Source organism: Strigops habroptila, chromosome 7 (genome assembly GCF_004027225.2).
Source record: "Strigops habroptila isolate Jane chromosome 7, bStrHab1.2.pri, whole genome shotgun sequence".
Taxonomy (NCBI): domain Eukaryota; kingdom Metazoa; phylum Chordata; class Aves; order Psittaciformes; family Psittacidae; genus Strigops; species Strigops habroptila.
Genome location: NC_044283.2, coordinates 19,407,973 through 19,424,984, shown reverse-complemented (window position 1 = coordinate 19,424,984; position 17,012 = coordinate 19,407,973). Strand labels below are relative to the sequence as shown.

Below are 17,012 nucleotides of genomic sequence, written 5' to 3'. Positions count from 1 at the left end.
TACCATCTTCCTCATGACACAGCCCCATATCACAAAGATTAAGTGGTTTACAAGTACTCTTTATTGTAAGATTAAAAAAAAAAAGTAAGAACTAGGAATGATAATCATCAAGTAGAAGAGATTTAGGAGAATTTGTGGTTGCTGCTATGCACTTTTGATGTTTTTAGAGGTATCTATAACCAAAGAAGAATAATATAGGAAGCATAAAAGAATAGTATCTTTGTCAAGTCAGGCTCTGAAAGATAATCAAATTAATATTAAAATTAAGGTTCTCTTGTCAGCTTCTATATGGGTATTTGTGCATGTGTGTTGTTACAGGATATGGTCGTAACTTTTCCAATGGATGCCAGCCTCCTATTGCTATTACTTTTTGAGCCCCTTCACTAGGCATTGTTTTTCAGTATCCATATTTACACCTTCACAGGATTTGCTGGCTTAATGTTTTTAGAGTGTAGCTCTCAAGCAGTGTCAGCATATCTTAAGAAATAAAAAGCAAAATAGTTTATCATTAGGGACTTTTACTGATCGCTGTATTGGATTGTGGTGAAGGTCTTGTCCTCCAGGTGCATGGCACATAATGCTGATAATTAGAAATGTACTAACAACTTGGCCAAAGCTTTTAAGAAGCACAGTGGAAAAGCCATCAATCCAAGGTAGCTATCCAAGGTAAATTTCAGTTTGATTTGTTTAAGCTTAGGAAAGTTAAAAGTCGCCAAAGACATATCTTCTCATTTTAAGCAATCTTAGTGACCAGCTTCCCTGGTAATCCTAAGAGACAATTCTGAATGTTTTAGATGGATCAGGGGACCTGGCAGAAGTGCGGTCCTGGTGGCTGCCCTCTGAGCTGAGTAATCCTCAGTATCTTTGGCAGTGCATCAAGCCGGATGCTGATTGCAGAGCAGGAAGAAAAGAAGCTGTTTGAAGCCTTAGAACAAGATCTTCAGCATGGAGGATGATCCTGGTGTATGTCCAAGCACTCACTCTCAGTTTATTATAATGTACATAGCTGGGGAGAGCAGAAGCTGAGCAAATGCTGCCTGCTCGTCTTGCTGCTCAGATTTGTAAGTAAGTCTGTTTTGAGGATAAGACCATTTCAATAATAATCTCCTTAACACTTCATGAACATAAATTCATTCTCAGGAAGCCATTGTGAGCTGCCTTAGTTGTTATGTCCTACAGGTATCTGCATGAGAGGTGACAAAATTAGCTAACTTTTAAAAAAGATACAGAAACCTCATGTAGTGGCAGTACTAGTGGACAACAATACAATGAATAAATGCCAGTACTTTTTAGTATATACTCTTTAGGGCTGATTCTAGGATCATGTGACAATAGCATGACGTGTAAGTCAGTATCTTAGACCGGATTCCATTTGTGGAACGGTGAAAGCATACACCCTGTAAATACAGTTTGTTTGTAGAAGCATGTGTAACTATGAGAACTTGATGTAGGAGAGTTATTACCATTAAAACCTTGATGGTAGCTCTCCAGTAATGTACACCTACTTGCTGTGTGAAAGAAACCTGGTATTCTGGAGCTCAGGTATGGTATATAAACCTTCTGCTTGTGCAGTGTTCTGTTGTTGCTGCAAGTATATTAGTAATTGTGTGAACTTAGATTCTCTGGTTAACATGTTTTGTGTTTGTTTTTCTTTCCAGAATTTTTTGCCATCATTTGGAAAGGAGACATTGCGGACAACAGCAGTTCAGTTTGAACCAAACATGGGTTATGTGGACTTTATTCATTTAAACATTTTAGAAAAGAAAGTTCTTAACAATTCAGAAGTTTCAGTTCAGTATTTATGTTCTAAGCCTTGTATTATCAACTTGGAAGCAGTAGCTTCTTCTGAGTTCAGGACCGGTGTACCAGTGTATAGAAGGAGATGGAAGGATGAGAAGAACCTTTATGTTAGCAGAACTCGACAAGTACATTTGAAATTTCCGAGCATCATGGTTTACAGAGATGACTATATTATCAGAAACTCAATAATAGTGCACAGTGTGATATTATATGCATGGATTAGTCACAAATCAGTTAGCAACTATGATGTTGAGCAGAATGAAGACTACCAGGATGCAGTTGCCAAGAATTACACTTTCTTAGAAGCAGTTCCACCTTTTGAGCGCCCATATAAGGATCACAGAGTTTGTCTTCAGTGGGGTGCTGACTATTTGTGGATGCTCCAGGCAAACAGGATACCTCAGTGCCCTCATGAAAGTGGTAGGTATAATGTCACTTTTTTCCCCCAGGAAACTAATGGGTCCCAAATAACATCTTTGGCAAGCTGTTAAAAAGCACATACCTGTAGTAAATAGTAAATGTTATGTAAGATGATTTACTTGGCAAGCACTGAATATGTAAGCTTCATAATCGAGGGATGAGAGTTGCAAATGACTGAAGGTGTCACGTCCCTCAGAACTGGCTTGATTCATCACTGCCAGCCTGGAGATTTGTAGCAGCTTGGCCTTCTATATTCTAGTGTATTCAAACAACGTTTTATTTAAAACCCAGTGATTGTCAGTGGACATTATTCCTTTGTCTTCAGAGAGCGTTGTTCAGTCCCTTACTGCATTATTTCAAGGTCAGTTCTTGTATATATAATTCTCACACAGGTAGTCTACTACTACTTAAGATGGTGGCCATGCACTTACAAACATATTTTTAAGACTTTATAATGCAATAAACTAATTATAGTACTTTTTTTTTCCAAAAAAAATGTTTAAAATAAAAAAATGTGACTTACCAACTATAAATTACTGAAACTCACAACTCTGCTCTCTAGATTTTCTCTGAGTTCTGATTATTTTTCTCCCTAGCTGTCTCTAGCTTTACACCTGCTGACAATTATTTATTTTTACTTCAACATATATTGAAAGCAGAACCTAAAAGGAATAGCGTCATTTGCTTCTAAAGGTTCTCTCCTAGAAAATCCCATAATGGTATTTGTGTCATTTGTTTTCACTACACTAACATGTAAAATGCTCTGAAGACAAATAGGGAAGCAATGATGTTGCTTCCTTCAGGGACTTTCTAAAATACTTGTTGGAGACAGCATGTGATCTCTGACAGTCTGAAACATCTTCTGTGTTATCAGATTGTATTATAAATGAAAACAGTATAACAAGAAACAGGAGGAAATAACATTATATTCAGATTTGGTTTTTAAAATAAGATAGGAAAGCTGATGATGTGTCATGGCCTTGAAGATCTTTTTTCCTGTTTCTTAGCAGAGGCAGCTTTATCAGATTTATTACAGGATTATGCATATCAGTTAAGAACAGAATTGGTATCTATACATACGTACAGTGTAAACTGGAGAGCTGAAAATGGAGATAAAGTCCAAGAGCTGTGGAGAATGTCATGAAGACATAACCAAAGATAGAATGAGATTTAGGTGAATAACATAAATGAAGATTTCTTCCTTACTAACTGGTTCTTTAAGTGTCTCAGATTTAAATGAGTCTGTTCTTTCCATACCAACTGGAAATGGACTCCATTTCACTTTCTATGGGTTATTCAGTCCAAGACTGTACTGTATTTAATAGCAGTGAGTGAAGTTGTGTTTAAGGACTTACTGAAGTTTTATGTTAATTTTAATCTGTTGTGTGATTCAAATGTTTGACTGTACGAGTGTGAGCTAATTAATTAGTTATCAATGCTTGTTGTCTGGCAGATTAAGAAAGATTGTGTTTTGCAGATGGTGTCCAGATTCTCAACTTTATATACGCTTCCAGTGGAGAGAAAACAGGAATTGTGAAGAAATTTGAACAGTTTGAAAACAGAGAGCTTGAGGCAGTCAGACAACATCAGATTGATTATCCCATGTAAGTATAGGCAAATAATTGAAGCAAGCTGTAATTAATTATCGAATGCTATAGAATGTACTTAAACTCTTAGGCTATACCACAAATTAAAGGAATACTGCCTACCAGTTTGAGAAAAGGCACAAAAGGAAACTAGTTGGCAGTTGCTTTTGTTCTCTGGTTTTGGAGAGGATCAAGATGAACCTCAGAAAGATACTTACAGTACATGTTAGTGCAGTGCTGTGTAACGGGTCCCAATAGTAAGTGGAACTGGGCTGATTAGGTACACTTAGAAGGGTAAGTTAGCTGTTCTGTCACAGTCAGATTGCTGTCTCATGATTAGCTAGCCTGGGGTTTTTTGCATTACAAAGAGATCTGCATTTCAAACATCCTTTTGAGGCCAAGTACAGAGTAGGGTTTCTTGCAACGGCAAGCAGTGTGGAGCAGCTTTTTGCCTATTATTTTACACTCTAGTTTATGTTGCAGCTGACAAGCCCTTAGTGATAGAATCCCCTGCCTAGATAAGTCTTACAGCTTGAGCTTATGCTCTTCCGTTCCGCCATACTGTGTAAACTCTCCTAGTTGGACAGGAGTAAAACCCCTTAGCCCCTGCACACTATTCAGTTACTGAGGAATCATTCCGTGAAGATCATCTTTTTCTACTCTTGTTCGCCTTCCCAGAGCTGTCACAACTCTTCAGTCATATTTTGCAACTTTAGAGGAAAAAGTATATATAGAGATACATAAATATATCTCCCTTCCACCAGATCCTGTTACCCCGGCAACATTATTACAGAAATAGGAAATGATCGCAGGAACTGGAACTTGCCTGCTGGTTTGTGTTTGGCCTGTGACCACAAGAAGAGTGCCAAAGAAGACTTGCCAAATAGCGCAGGTTGCATACAAATTACTAGCCCTCAAACTGTAGCTCTGAAGTCATAAGCACAGAGCAATTTTTAGCTCCTGGCCTCTTCAGGATAGGTGACAGCCTGGTTTGCACAGCGTGCTGCCCTTTGCTCGCCAGCATGGTTGCATTCTGCTCCCAAGGTGCTCAAGCTGCGGTTGAGAATATACAGCATGAATTTATGCATGTCTTTACCTGCTCCTCACAGTTCCGCCCTCTCTTGCCTTCGGGTGGTGTCTCCAGTGGTAACATACAGTGTTGCCTGTCAGTTGTGGTTGGGGGACAGCCTGGGGTAGCTCTGTTAAGAAGAGAAAGAGAGTTTTCCCTTGGCTCTCTGTATGTGAGCGGTTGTTCCCTGCTGCACCAAAAGGCCAACAGAAGCAGGTGGGTCTAACTGAAGTTACTTGTTTGACTTCAGTCAGGGATTTGTAAAGAAAGAGGAGTGAAGATAGATAGACAGCTGTCATTTGAGATAGCTGCCAGTGGACAGCCTGCAGCAAGGATAGGCTGGGACTGTAAGGGCCTGTTCACACCGTAGTGCATTCTGCAGCAGTGGAGATCTGAAATGAGTCAGCATTGTCCCAAACCTGTCCCAAGACATGTCCAGAACAATTTTGTGCTCAGATTGGCAATCTGGCAATCAAGGATTAAATGGAGACTGTGGCATTTAAGTTTGGTATATTGCCAAAGGTGAAAGATGAAAAGAGCAATATATAAGCATAAGCAGTATTTCTGGAAACACAATGTTTGTCTGTAGGTTATAACAATCAATATACAAGTCATTGTGATCATATCTCCTTCCAAAAGTTCACTAAGACAACTATTTTTATCAGAAATTGTAATAGTCATACTGCTTTGCTGGGCTGTACATTGCGGGTATGGTTTTCAAAGACGTTCAGCACTGGCCTAACTGCTATGGAAAGGTTATGGAAATAAGTGGTCAAGTTTCTGTTAAAAGCACTGAAGCAGATTTAGTCTGGCACAGAGGAATTCCTTAAAATTTGATACTGCGTATAAATTATTCTTTTAGTGCCTCAGACAGCTTGGTACAGAAATTTCTAACTAGATATCACTGTTGGGTCTTCAGTTTTTTATTTTGCACTGCTCCATAGTTTGCACAGGTTCCACCTTTGTGACAGCTATTCATACCTATCTGTACCACCCAGAGGCTGGATTCATTTTCAGCTGCTTCTTCCAAGCACATTTTCACAGTTCTCATTTAGCAGAGAAGATACAGCTTAGTTTTTACTGGCTTTGACAATCAAGATTACAAGACCATGCATTTGGGGATTTTCTACTGTAGCCTGCACGCGGGAGGTTGGCTCCAAGTTGTCTCAGTAGTGTTTCCAGTTCCCTGTTGATGTGGGATCTGGCAGTAGCTCTGAACCAGCATTCTGGAATTGATTCAGATAACATTCCCGTACTCTTCTCTTATGTTGTTACCACAAAAGTGTGTGGTTAAAAGGAGATCACAGATCCAAGAGCCTTAAGTACTGCTGCTCTGAAGGTTTTCACTGCAGAGGATATGTTCTGTTCTGAAGATTATGTGTGTGAAACGAGTTTGCTAAATTAAAGTGAAATGCATGCTTTTCAAATTATATAGGGAGATTTCTCATTAAAAGTGGGTTTTTTGTTTATTTTTGCTAATGCAGGTTCACCGTTTCTATCTGGCTGTATTTACTCCACCACTGTGAAAAGGATCTGTGTGGTATACTCTATTTTATTGATCCAAAAGAAATGTACAGTACTCCTGCTGTTTTTCTAAATGAGGAAGGTAAGGGATATTATTAACGGCTTTCAGAAGGGGTCTAATATAGTCTTTATAGTTTGATGGCTAGGAATGACATTTATAAATGTGTTATCAGACCTATTTTGTGAAACTGATCCCTTGCAAAATTCTTCTTTTTGACTATAGTGTCTGAGTAGGAAACTAGCTACCAAATTAATAGGGTAAAACTGAGAAATAGCTGCATAGCTTCTAGTCTTGGCAAACTACAGAAAATATTTTCTTTGTCAGGAGAATAGACTGAATCTTACAGGTCAGGAATATATAGTGGGATTAAACAATCTTCTGTCAATGAACAACCTTTGCTATTATTATTGAAGTATTATTTTAATATTGTTCTCAAGTCTTATATACATATTACATGAAAATTTTAAAAATCTGAAATAGCCTCGGAAAAAGGCCTCGCCTATACGGCAGTGTTCGAGAAGCACAGTCTATTTCCCTGATCCGATAAAAGTTAAGAGGTAGCATTGTCGTAGTCTAGCAACCCTTGCAGTAGAGGGACACTCCTACGAGAAGACGGCTCTTTAACCTCTGATAGAGAATGAAATTCAGCAGCTGCGGGCTGCTGGCAGGCTCAGAGAGGAAGGAAGTGTGCAGAGTTTTCAAAGCGCATACCTGGCTTTTTCATAAGACATTAAATTTTTTTCCCCTTCTTTGGAAGTTTCACAACTAATCTTTTCCTCTCTTATTTTTGCTATTTCCATTTTCTCTGTCTTGTAACCAATCTTGATAATTAATCTATCCATTATAAACTGGATGCTTTGAAGAACAAACAATAGTGGCAGTTCAACTGGAAGTTGTCCACTTGATATGAGATTTCCTTGGAGAGGTTTTGGGGCCAGTTTTATTCTCAGTGTTGGACTAGATTATCATAATAGCTTGTTCTGGTCTTAAGAGCTCAGACCATGCCTAGCTTCTGCAGGTCCAAGTAGTGGAGGGTAGTCATCTTCTACTTGATCATTGCACTCTCACATCCTAGCAGTTGAGTGTTGAGCAGGTACCATTGTCTCCTATTCCCTTGTTCTGTTTGCTGCAAGTCATGTCTGCTTTCTGGTGTTTGAGATCAACTGTGACACCCTTATGTTTAGTATGTTTAGCCCTCAGACAGTTGGTTTTGAGTCTGTGGCTTCTTGTGGGAGCCTGGGCATTAGCATCCAAGATGTGTGTAACTGACTCATGGAGCACGTTTCCCTCGGATTCTGTGAGAGCTGATGTATAGCTTGGCAAGTGCCCAGATCTCTGTTCGTGATGAAGGGGATGAAGAAGACAGAATCACTGTAAATAATATGTTAGGAAGCCCATTCTTAATCTTGATATTTCTGTGGTGTTTATTTACTTTTTCTTCCTTTTTTGCTCTGTCAGGTTATGTGCATATTCAGATGCACCTCATGAGAGGAGATGACCTTGCAGTGAAAACTAGCTTCAGCCTTCCTCTGAAGCAGTGGTTTCGACTGGATCTCTCTTTTAAGGGTGGACAGGTATGCATGTACTGAATTACAGGATTGAGGCTGAGATCTGCCTAATATGATTATGCTTCTGACAAACCCCTTAATAGCTGAGGCTGAAATACTGTAATTTATACATGGTCACATAGCAAAAGAATGAAAATTTAGAAATTGCTGGAGCGTGTTGGTTGAGACTATCCAACTTCGGGAAATCACTCAGATGCATAAGAGCCAAGCGTAGAAATACTGAGTATTATAGTGGCTATCTTGGCGCATGGTTGCTCTCCAGAGACACTCTCAACTGTGCATGCAACCAGGACTCCTGGCGCAGATACCTTATCTAGCTACTTTAAGGTACATGGTGAAAATAGCTCTGAGCTCTGAGGGACTTTGCACTTGGAGGCTTAGGCGTTTCTACCATTCTGATATGAAAATACAAGAGTCTGGGCTTCTGTACCATAGCATGCCTCTTGCCTAGATGTGTTAACTAACAGGAGGCATGTGTAGTTTCTGTTTCGCATGTTTCACAAAGTGGCATAGGACTGACTATCATTAAAAGGCAAAAAATATTGCAGTATACCTCCATAGTAGATAAAATACATCATTTACATTTTAACAAATCACAATTGTTTTTTCACAAAACTTTCCCAAAGCAGCTCTGAAAATGCAGGATCCCTGCCCAAAATCTTGTCTGAACCTCCAGCTATTATTAGATATTAGGATGTGAAAATAATCAAACCCCTTCGTCTTCTCTTTCTCAACTGCTTTTTCCTTGAAAATGGTTGAATAGATTACATTCTGAATTGGAAAAAAAGTAGAATTGCTAATTAATGGCAAGAACAACTAAGCAAATTTAAAGTATGAGGTAAATGACTGATAAAGCTGAAACAATGCTGCACTGAGAGAGCAAAGTACAGGCTAAACTACTGCTGTTCCTTTTGCACCCCACCTTTTTTAAATATGTAAATGGTGAGCTGATTGATTGTCTTGCAAGAAAATTGGGACGAAACATGTATTTACTTATAATATGCTTTTAAATATATTGTTAAAAGGAAAAGTGAAAAAAAAGTGGGTTTTTTTAGAATCAGAACTGCCTTTTTCTGCTTGTTTAAATTGCAGTTATAATTTAAGTTCATGGGAAAAGGAAGACGCTATGGATTCAGGTGCAAATGTGAAAGTTAATGTCAATATTGATACAGAGTATATTAGTCTTGAATTGTTGGGAATTTGAGGATTGCTTGTATGATTAGATTAAGAAAAACTATTCTTCCATCAGAGAGCAGAGTGAATTTATTCAGGTGTGAGATAAAATGTATGGTCAAAAAATTCCACTTCTGGACAAAATAAAGGAGCCATGAAGAGTTTAATGACACTCTTGTGGAAAAAAGAGGAAATAGGATTAAACTTGAGAGCATTTCAGTACTTAAAGCCATTCTCTGGAAGAGATAAAGCTGTGGTTCAGTTCCATCTTAATGACACATCTTCCCGGAACAAGTTTTTTAATGCTGCATCCTTAATAGGTACAGAAGAATCTCCTTATTTAGGCAGATTGGGTCCAAAAGAGCGAGGAAGCTGATGAAGGGTCTGGAGCACAAGTCTTGTGAGGAGTGGCTGAGGGAACTGGGGTTGTTTAGTCTGGAGAAAAGGAGGCTCAGGGGAGTCCTTATTGCTCTCTACAACTACCTGAAAGGAGGTTGTAGTGAGGGAGTGTTGGTCTCTTCTCCCAGGTAACAACTGATAGGACAAGAGGAAACAGACTCAAGTTGCCCCAGGGGAGGTTTAGATTGGATATTAAGACAAAATTCTTCACTGGAAGGGTTATCAAGTGTGAGTATAGGCTGCCAGTGAAGTTAAGTCACCATCTCTGGAGGTATTTAAGACGTGGATGTGGTGCTTAGGGACATGCTTTAGTGGTGGACTTGGCAGTGTCGGGTTTATGATTGGGCTCAATGATCTCAAAGGTCTTTTCCAACCTGAACAATTCTATGAGTATTTCACTTCTATTGATCTAGATACATTTAGTCCAGCATGATCTGAGACAAAATATATAAATGAGGGAAGGTTGGGAAATTGAGGCATTGAGAAATTAACGAGATTTTAAGAGCATCTGAAGATGCAGGTGAATCCCTAAAAGTACCTAGGCATTTCAGACAATTTTGCAGGATTGTTTTGTGAGTCCTTAGGCAACTTTTTACAATACCAACATGTATAAAAATCTTATCTTCCTTCTCAGGCATCTGAATTCCTTTAACCATTCTGGCACTGAAAGTCTACTGAAAGTACATGTCCCGTAGAAGTAGGAGTTAAACCCAGATTTTTTTGAATCATAGTCTATTACGTTAGCTTTATGGCCATTCTTCACCTGTAAGCTGCAGAGGAGAGATATAGCTTCCCCTGTTCTTGAGGAGAGATGTAGCATCTCTGCTATATCAAAGTAAAGCAGCATTTTACACTTTAGAAGAATAAAAGTTTCAGCAACGTACAGATATCTTGTAATTGAACACAGGAATGAAATACCTGAAGTAGGCACCATCTGTGCTATTTTTGCTATTTTTCATTGCTTGAGTTGGCCAGGACAGACCAGTGCCAGTGCTTTCCATTAAACTCTTCTGATGTGTTTTAGATATGTGACATCATCCTCTTCAGTGCAGAGGAGATGCAACAAGCTGCAGCTGTAATCTTCTGAACTATGAGTTGAAATGGCTTAATGAATAAATCTTGTAATATCTTGTTTACTGTAATTAATATTTTGTGTTCTTTTAGATAGAAGTAAGCAGTGTTGGGAAGAATTTGAAAAGACATCATCATCAGTCTTTTATGTAAGCAGCATTTTCCCCTTCGTTGAGTAATAGACTTGTATGTGTGTGTGTGGTCAGATATGGAAAATGGGAGAAGGAGAGCACAAGTTTGTAACTGAGATTCCAGATGATTTTCAAAATGTCTGTGGGGTTTTTTTCCACTCCATGCTTTCAAAAATAGTTTGCATTTTACTGTGCTTACATTGAGCATGAGCTAAATAATTTTGTTAATGCCATGAGCTAGTTGAGTTAACATGCTGCATGACCTAGTACTCTAGGGTCTGATAACTCTCACTAAACTCTGGAAGGTCGGTAGCGTTAGGATCTGTCTTCAAATGAAGTCTTGGCCTTACTGAAGTTAAGGGAAGTTTTGCTGTTGCTGTGAGAGCTTGGATTTCACTAGTGAAATTATTACCTAATTTGCTTAGGCAGAGAGCAAAATTTCTACCAAAAATGTTCTTGCTCTATCCTTTATTCTAAGCAACTGAATATTTTTTAAAATGGATCTTTAATTGTTCTATTTCACTGTAATATAAGATTCACTCTTTTTTGTGCAAATAATAATAAAAAAACTTTTAGTATAGAAAGTCCGTTACAGTAAATTGCGTGGCAGACTTCAGTGTTGTTCCTTCTCTGCTATGGTTTCAAACCAGAAATTGTAAATTTGTAGATAATAACTCTAGGAGACAGATAACTTAAATTTTCATATGCCAATTTTAGAAAAGTGCAAGGAAGAGGTGGTGTTGAAATCTCTAAGGTTGTGTAATGATGCATAAAACACCAGAAGATACCCACAGGTCAGAAAGATAAAACACCTTGCTGGTTTAATATGTTTGTAGACAAGGGATTTGCTAAATTTACTCCGCAACTTATCACTAAATTGCAGAGTAGATTTTGAGAGTAAACAGATGAGAAAAGAAAAAGATACTGGCAATGAGCTTAAGGCTGTCAGTTATGGAAATTTTGAGATACATATTTCTTTTTATCTTTCATAGTACTTCTTGATTGCCAACTTCTCTTTAATGTTCTCAAGTTTTAGGGAAGATTTCTATTATGATGACACTGCTGGATACTTTGTTCTTGGAGGTAGTGGATATGTAAATGGTATTGAAGCATTCTTTGGACCTGTGAAATACTATCGTCTCAATGTGTTGGAAACAGACCAGGTAAATGAAAGCAGTATTTGGAAATGTTTAAATGTTAGCAGCCAGCTATGGCTGTGCTTTTTATTTTATTTTTTTCTTAACTGAAGCTCTTACAAAGTGATGAACTTGCTATGAATCATAATAATACTTGGGAATATATAACTAAAATGTGATAATTTTCTGTTGAAATCTCAGAATGTTAGTTACCACTTGAAATGCTGAAAGATAAGACTTCATGAAGTATGTAAAACAATGTTCATAGATCTACATTTAAGTAAGGACTTCTTAGCAGTATTGTTTTGTTTCCCAGAATTTTTGATGATATAATATTGAACACGCTTGATAAATTTGCGGTTTTGTTGAAATTGGTGGTGAAGGTGACATAAGCTTAGTAAATTTTGGAAGTTCATCCATGGTTTCTTGGATATTATGCTCAATGTTTAAAGTCAAAGTCTGTTGTGGCCAGCATCAGGTTTCCTGGCACATTAACATGATGCGCTAGGTAAGCTGGTTGGAGTAACCAATCTGTTTCCTTTTGGTTTTTGCCTGTAACACTTCTTTTAGCAAAGCATGGACAACAACAGATACTGTAGATTATATTAATACATCATTTGCCTTTTTATAGATTTCTAACCCTCTTCATGACAAAGAAACATTGGAACAAGTTGAACTTTACTACGAGAGGTGTTTGGACATTCAAGAAATAGTTTATGAGTACAGACGTATTGTAAAGCAGGGTGAAAAATCACAAAGAAATTGTAAGTGTTGATCTATGACATATGAATTTTAAACTGTCATCTTTGGAGACCTGTTTTCTTTCCTTTTACCAGAATCTGGACAACGATCATCAAAAGTAAACTTAAATTCAACCATAACCAGAAAAAAGGCAATTTGAAGAGTTTAGCCCTGTTACTGGTAGCTAAAGCTGTGATTTTGTTCCTGCAAAGACTTTTGTGCCATGGAATATAAACTTAAATCATGTTCTTGATATTTCTTCTCTAACAAGACAGGTGCATAAAGGGACAAAGAAACACTTTCAAGCTTTCATGTAAGCTGTTCAATTGCCCTTCTTCAATTTCATTCCTAAATGACCCTGAAGGCACATGTATTTCAAGCCCTTTCCCCAGAATAGCTGGGATTTGCTGAAATGTCTCTGCCACAGTTGCCTGATGTGTAGTAATTGGCAGGTTTATACCAAAGCAACCACTTTAGTGAAAGAAGAGTAACATAGCTTAAATGTGTGCTGAAAACTGGCTTATATTTCCAATTAGGATTTGATTGCATATATTGCAACCAGAGCATGGAAGAGAGTAGAAGAAATACATATTTATAAGTGGCCTGTGCTAGCTATATGAGTTTTTAGCAATATATTATCTTGTCCATAAATTTTTAGTTTACCCTAGAAACATCTTCTTTTTTTTTCACCAGAAGCTTGTTTTAAAGACCAGCCAAGTCAGCTTTCATGTCTTAAATATGTTGTTTTCTCTAGGTTACTATGAAAACTATTATTTGAAGCTGATTCATAAATATGGTGAAAAATCCAAATGTGATGCCTTCATGTGGGGAAAAGAGCTCAGGGAAAAGTACCACACTTTGTTCAAACTGTTAAAAGAGACAGATTTCAGCGCTCCAGATGGTAATCATATTTTATTTTGCTGTTTTTAAAAAACTCCACAGTCTATGTCATGTAAGTTAGTATGCTTTGACTTCATGTTTTATACGGTTTTTTTCATATCAGCTGAGTAATGGAGTTTCATGTGGCTTGTATGTTGTGCTGCAAACGAAGTATTGCTTATTATATAGAAGGAAATAGAGATATCCTTATGTTTTTAGTGGTTAGTTGCTTTGAGATGGTCTTTCAGACTTTTATTCTCCCTTCTTATTCAACAGCACCTTGCATCTCTAGGAATTTTGGTTGTCTGCATTGAGAATACCATTCAGCGTAAGAAAAAACAGAATCTGCCTCAGTCCTGAGAAATTAAGGAGGGGAAACCACTACCTGATTTTAACTCTTGCAATAACTGTGTGTCCTATGTTTTATTTTTAGTGTTAGAAGATGGAAGTGATGCAGTTCTAGAAGTTGGTCGGAGGATATTTGAGAAGGTTTCAAAGGGTCTGTCCAGCACTGATGGCCTCAGCAATGTGGGTTCCTCTGTCCCTCTCTTGGTGGAGTCCAGTTGTTGTGGATACCATAAGGCTTCCTATTTCCTTGCAGTTATATTTGAAACAGGGCTTGGTTTGTCTGTGGATCGTACAAAGGTAGTATATTTAGTATGTTTGGTTATGTCTGTGAAATTAATTACCTTTAAAGGCAATTTAGATATGGGATGAATTTATGATCAGTTGAATTAAAAGCTGTGTAATGGCCTCCAGATCCAGGCTGCGGTTGAAGGGATTCCCCAATACCACTACTCCTAAATAGCCCCATGGCAGTGAAGTCTTTATGATGTCCTGATGGTGGGAATCCTTATCCTTCTCATGCAGAACAAGGAAATCAATGTTTTAGTAAGACCTAAAAATGGTGGTAAAGTGAACAGCATGAAACATAGCCGCTTTTCCCAGTCACTGAGGAGGCAGGATGTGATAGTAACCCTTGAGTCACCCACATCTGTAGACGAGTGTGAAAAAAGTCTCATGTCAGGCAAATCTCCTAAAGTGGAAAGGTTGCATAGTACAGTCAGGGAAGCAGTCCCATTTTACAATGTGCAAAACAATGGCACTGAGTATATTATGGTCAAATGATTAAAGGTAACCGAAGTAAAACACTTTTCTTTTGGGAAAAAAAACTGATCATGCTTCAGCTTACCAACTGCAGAGCATGTGAACTCCTGTCCTTTTAGGCAGGTTGCAAATAACTGGAATGTTTCCATGCGATTCCATTGCAAGGTCAAATAAAGGGGAGGTGTTTATATATCACTGGAAGAGGGCTGCACTGAAACTGCCAACAGGTATTTAATTGTGATGTAATGGTATCATATAAAATGCTCATAAAGAATAGAAGATCTGCTAATGTGGTTACAGGATACTAAATCAGAAGAACCCCTGAGACGCCAATCTGAGATCAAGCTCACTGTATTTTCTGAAACACAAGAAACCTTAGACAGTAGCCTTTTTTATACCCTAATTATGGAGTATATCTAGTGCTAATTTTGGAGGCTAAGTAATTCCATAATTGGATCTGCTTCAGGTATTGTAGGAAATAATTTAATATCCAGCACAGATGGGACACCACTGTTTTTGTTACTGTGCAGGTGAAAAATAATAGTAGTGCTGAAAATTATTTTGGCAAATGTGCAGGTAGCTAGACTATGTCTAGCACTAATTAACAGGTAATCTTAAGGGAGCTTTGTGCTGAAACCTTGTCAGCCACAAGTCCCATCCTTCTAGTCCTGTCAGATCCTGAGGGTAAGATTTTCAAGTGTTGTTTGTTGACTTCCAGATGTTTCCACTGAATTCAGTGCGAAAACTCTGGTTGACATCAGTGAGACTAGTTAAGGCACTGTTGAGTATAGAAAGTGTCAGAGTATAATTAACACTGTCATAAGGTGGGTTTAAAAGTTGCTGCAGACTTAGTGGTGGCAGAATAAGTGCAATGCTTGAAAAGTATTTAGAGAGTCTAGTTTTTCTTTCACATCTTTCTATGTGTATAGAAGATGTTTTAACTACTTTAGGACTGTGCTTGATTCTGTAACTGTGTTTACACGGTATAGCTAGTCTATCAGCTACAGATATGAACACTGTTCACTGTAAATCTCCACCAAAGTGCTAAACTTGTAAGATGTGCACTGAATTCACTCTTATTTATGTCTATTGATTTTTGCCAGGGACTGCTGTATAGTTTGGTTGGTGCGCAGGGGAATGAGAGACTTGCTGTGATGAATCTTGGCTATAAGCATTACCAAGGCATTAATAACTATCCACTTGATTTGGAGCTGTCATATGCTTACTACAGTAATATTGCAATAAAGACATCATTGGATCAACACACTATAAAAGGGGAACAGGTAAAAGAGTTAAAAGTGTGTCTGAACTCATTTTCTGTGCAAATGACTTCATATATTAATATTAATTACATGGCCAGAACATTTTTGCCTTGATTTACAAATACTAGCTCGTCTGATTGATGTCTCTGCCCATGGCCGGGGTGTTGGACTAAGTGATCCTTAAAGGTCCCTTCCAATCCAAACCATTCTATGATTCTATGAGCATTACAAAATCCTCCAAATTATAAGTAGGTATTATTACTCTGTTTCTTAGTAAGGGGAAAAACAAATCAAAGTTCGGCTCAAAGACTCAGAATTGTTCACATGCCTGTCTTTCAGTAAAGTCTAAGTCTTGTTCTTGGGCTCTAATTCCTCACTCAGATTTTTAATTATTAATATAATTGGATGTGTTTACTAAGCAACTGATCTGCTGTTTCAGTAGCCAAACGTCTTAAAGTTCATAGAAAAGATGAATTGTCCTCTCCATACTTACACTTTTCTATAATCAAATGGAAAAATTTGACTGTTAAGTAGCTATCTGATGAGATAAAGTTACAGTAAAATGATTTTAGAATGAGCTGCTAAACAGGAGGCGACGCAAGTTTATCTGTAAAGAGTACTGAAGGTAGGCCAGCACTAGGATCCTGGCTTATCAGAAAGAATGATTATTGTACAAAAAATAGAGAGGTTTTGCTTACTAAGGAACTAAAAATCAGCAGACAGCACCTAGATAAGAGAGCTGTAGGGCAGGTCTTCATCAAGCTTTCTGCCAGCCTCTTTTTTTATCTTTGAAGAGAGATTTCTATAGAAACTAAAAAGCCTTAAAAGGCTTAAAAGCATTTTTTTACCATTATTAAGTGCATTTAAAACTACAAAGGTGTGGGGAAAGGGGGCTCAGTTGTTGATGCCTTGGCATATCTTTCCAGATTTACAAGTTTTGTGCTGTAACGAAGCAGTAAGTGGGTTTACACTGCATGTAAGGATGGGTCTTAATGCACTGGCCAGTAGAGGGGTGGTGAGAATTTTAAAACCCAGAACTGATCTCAAGTTTTTAGGGATAAACAGGAGATGGGAAACATTTTCCTTTTAGTGGCCGATGCATGAATTCATTGTGTAATCATTTTTTTTCTGTTCACCTGCTCTTC

General features: G+C 37.9%; 1 protein-coding gene across 1 annotated transcript in view; it reads left to right on the top strand.

Moving 5' to 3' along the window:
* Positions 1-17,012, top strand: part of SEL1L3 (SEL1L family member 3) — a 36,550-nt gene that overhangs the window by 2,021 nt on the left and 17,517 nt on the right. Inside the window, exons 2-11 of the mRNA XM_030493275.1 lie at positions 1,659-2,220; positions 3,698-3,824; positions 6,360-6,481; positions 7,859-7,974; positions 10,705-10,760; positions 11,773-11,905; positions 12,510-12,642; positions 13,374-13,520; positions 13,932-14,143; positions 15,709-15,888. Coding sequence (XP_030349135.1) covers positions 1,659-2,220; positions 3,698-3,824; positions 6,360-6,481; positions 7,859-7,974; positions 10,705-10,760; positions 11,773-11,905; positions 12,510-12,642; positions 13,374-13,520; positions 13,932-14,143; positions 15,709-15,888 — 1,788 coding nt within the window. The remainder of the gene's footprint in view (positions 1-1,658; positions 2,221-3,697; positions 3,825-6,359; positions 6,482-7,858; positions 7,975-10,704; positions 10,761-11,772; positions 11,906-12,509; positions 12,643-13,373; positions 13,521-13,931; positions 14,144-15,708; positions 15,889-17,012) is intronic.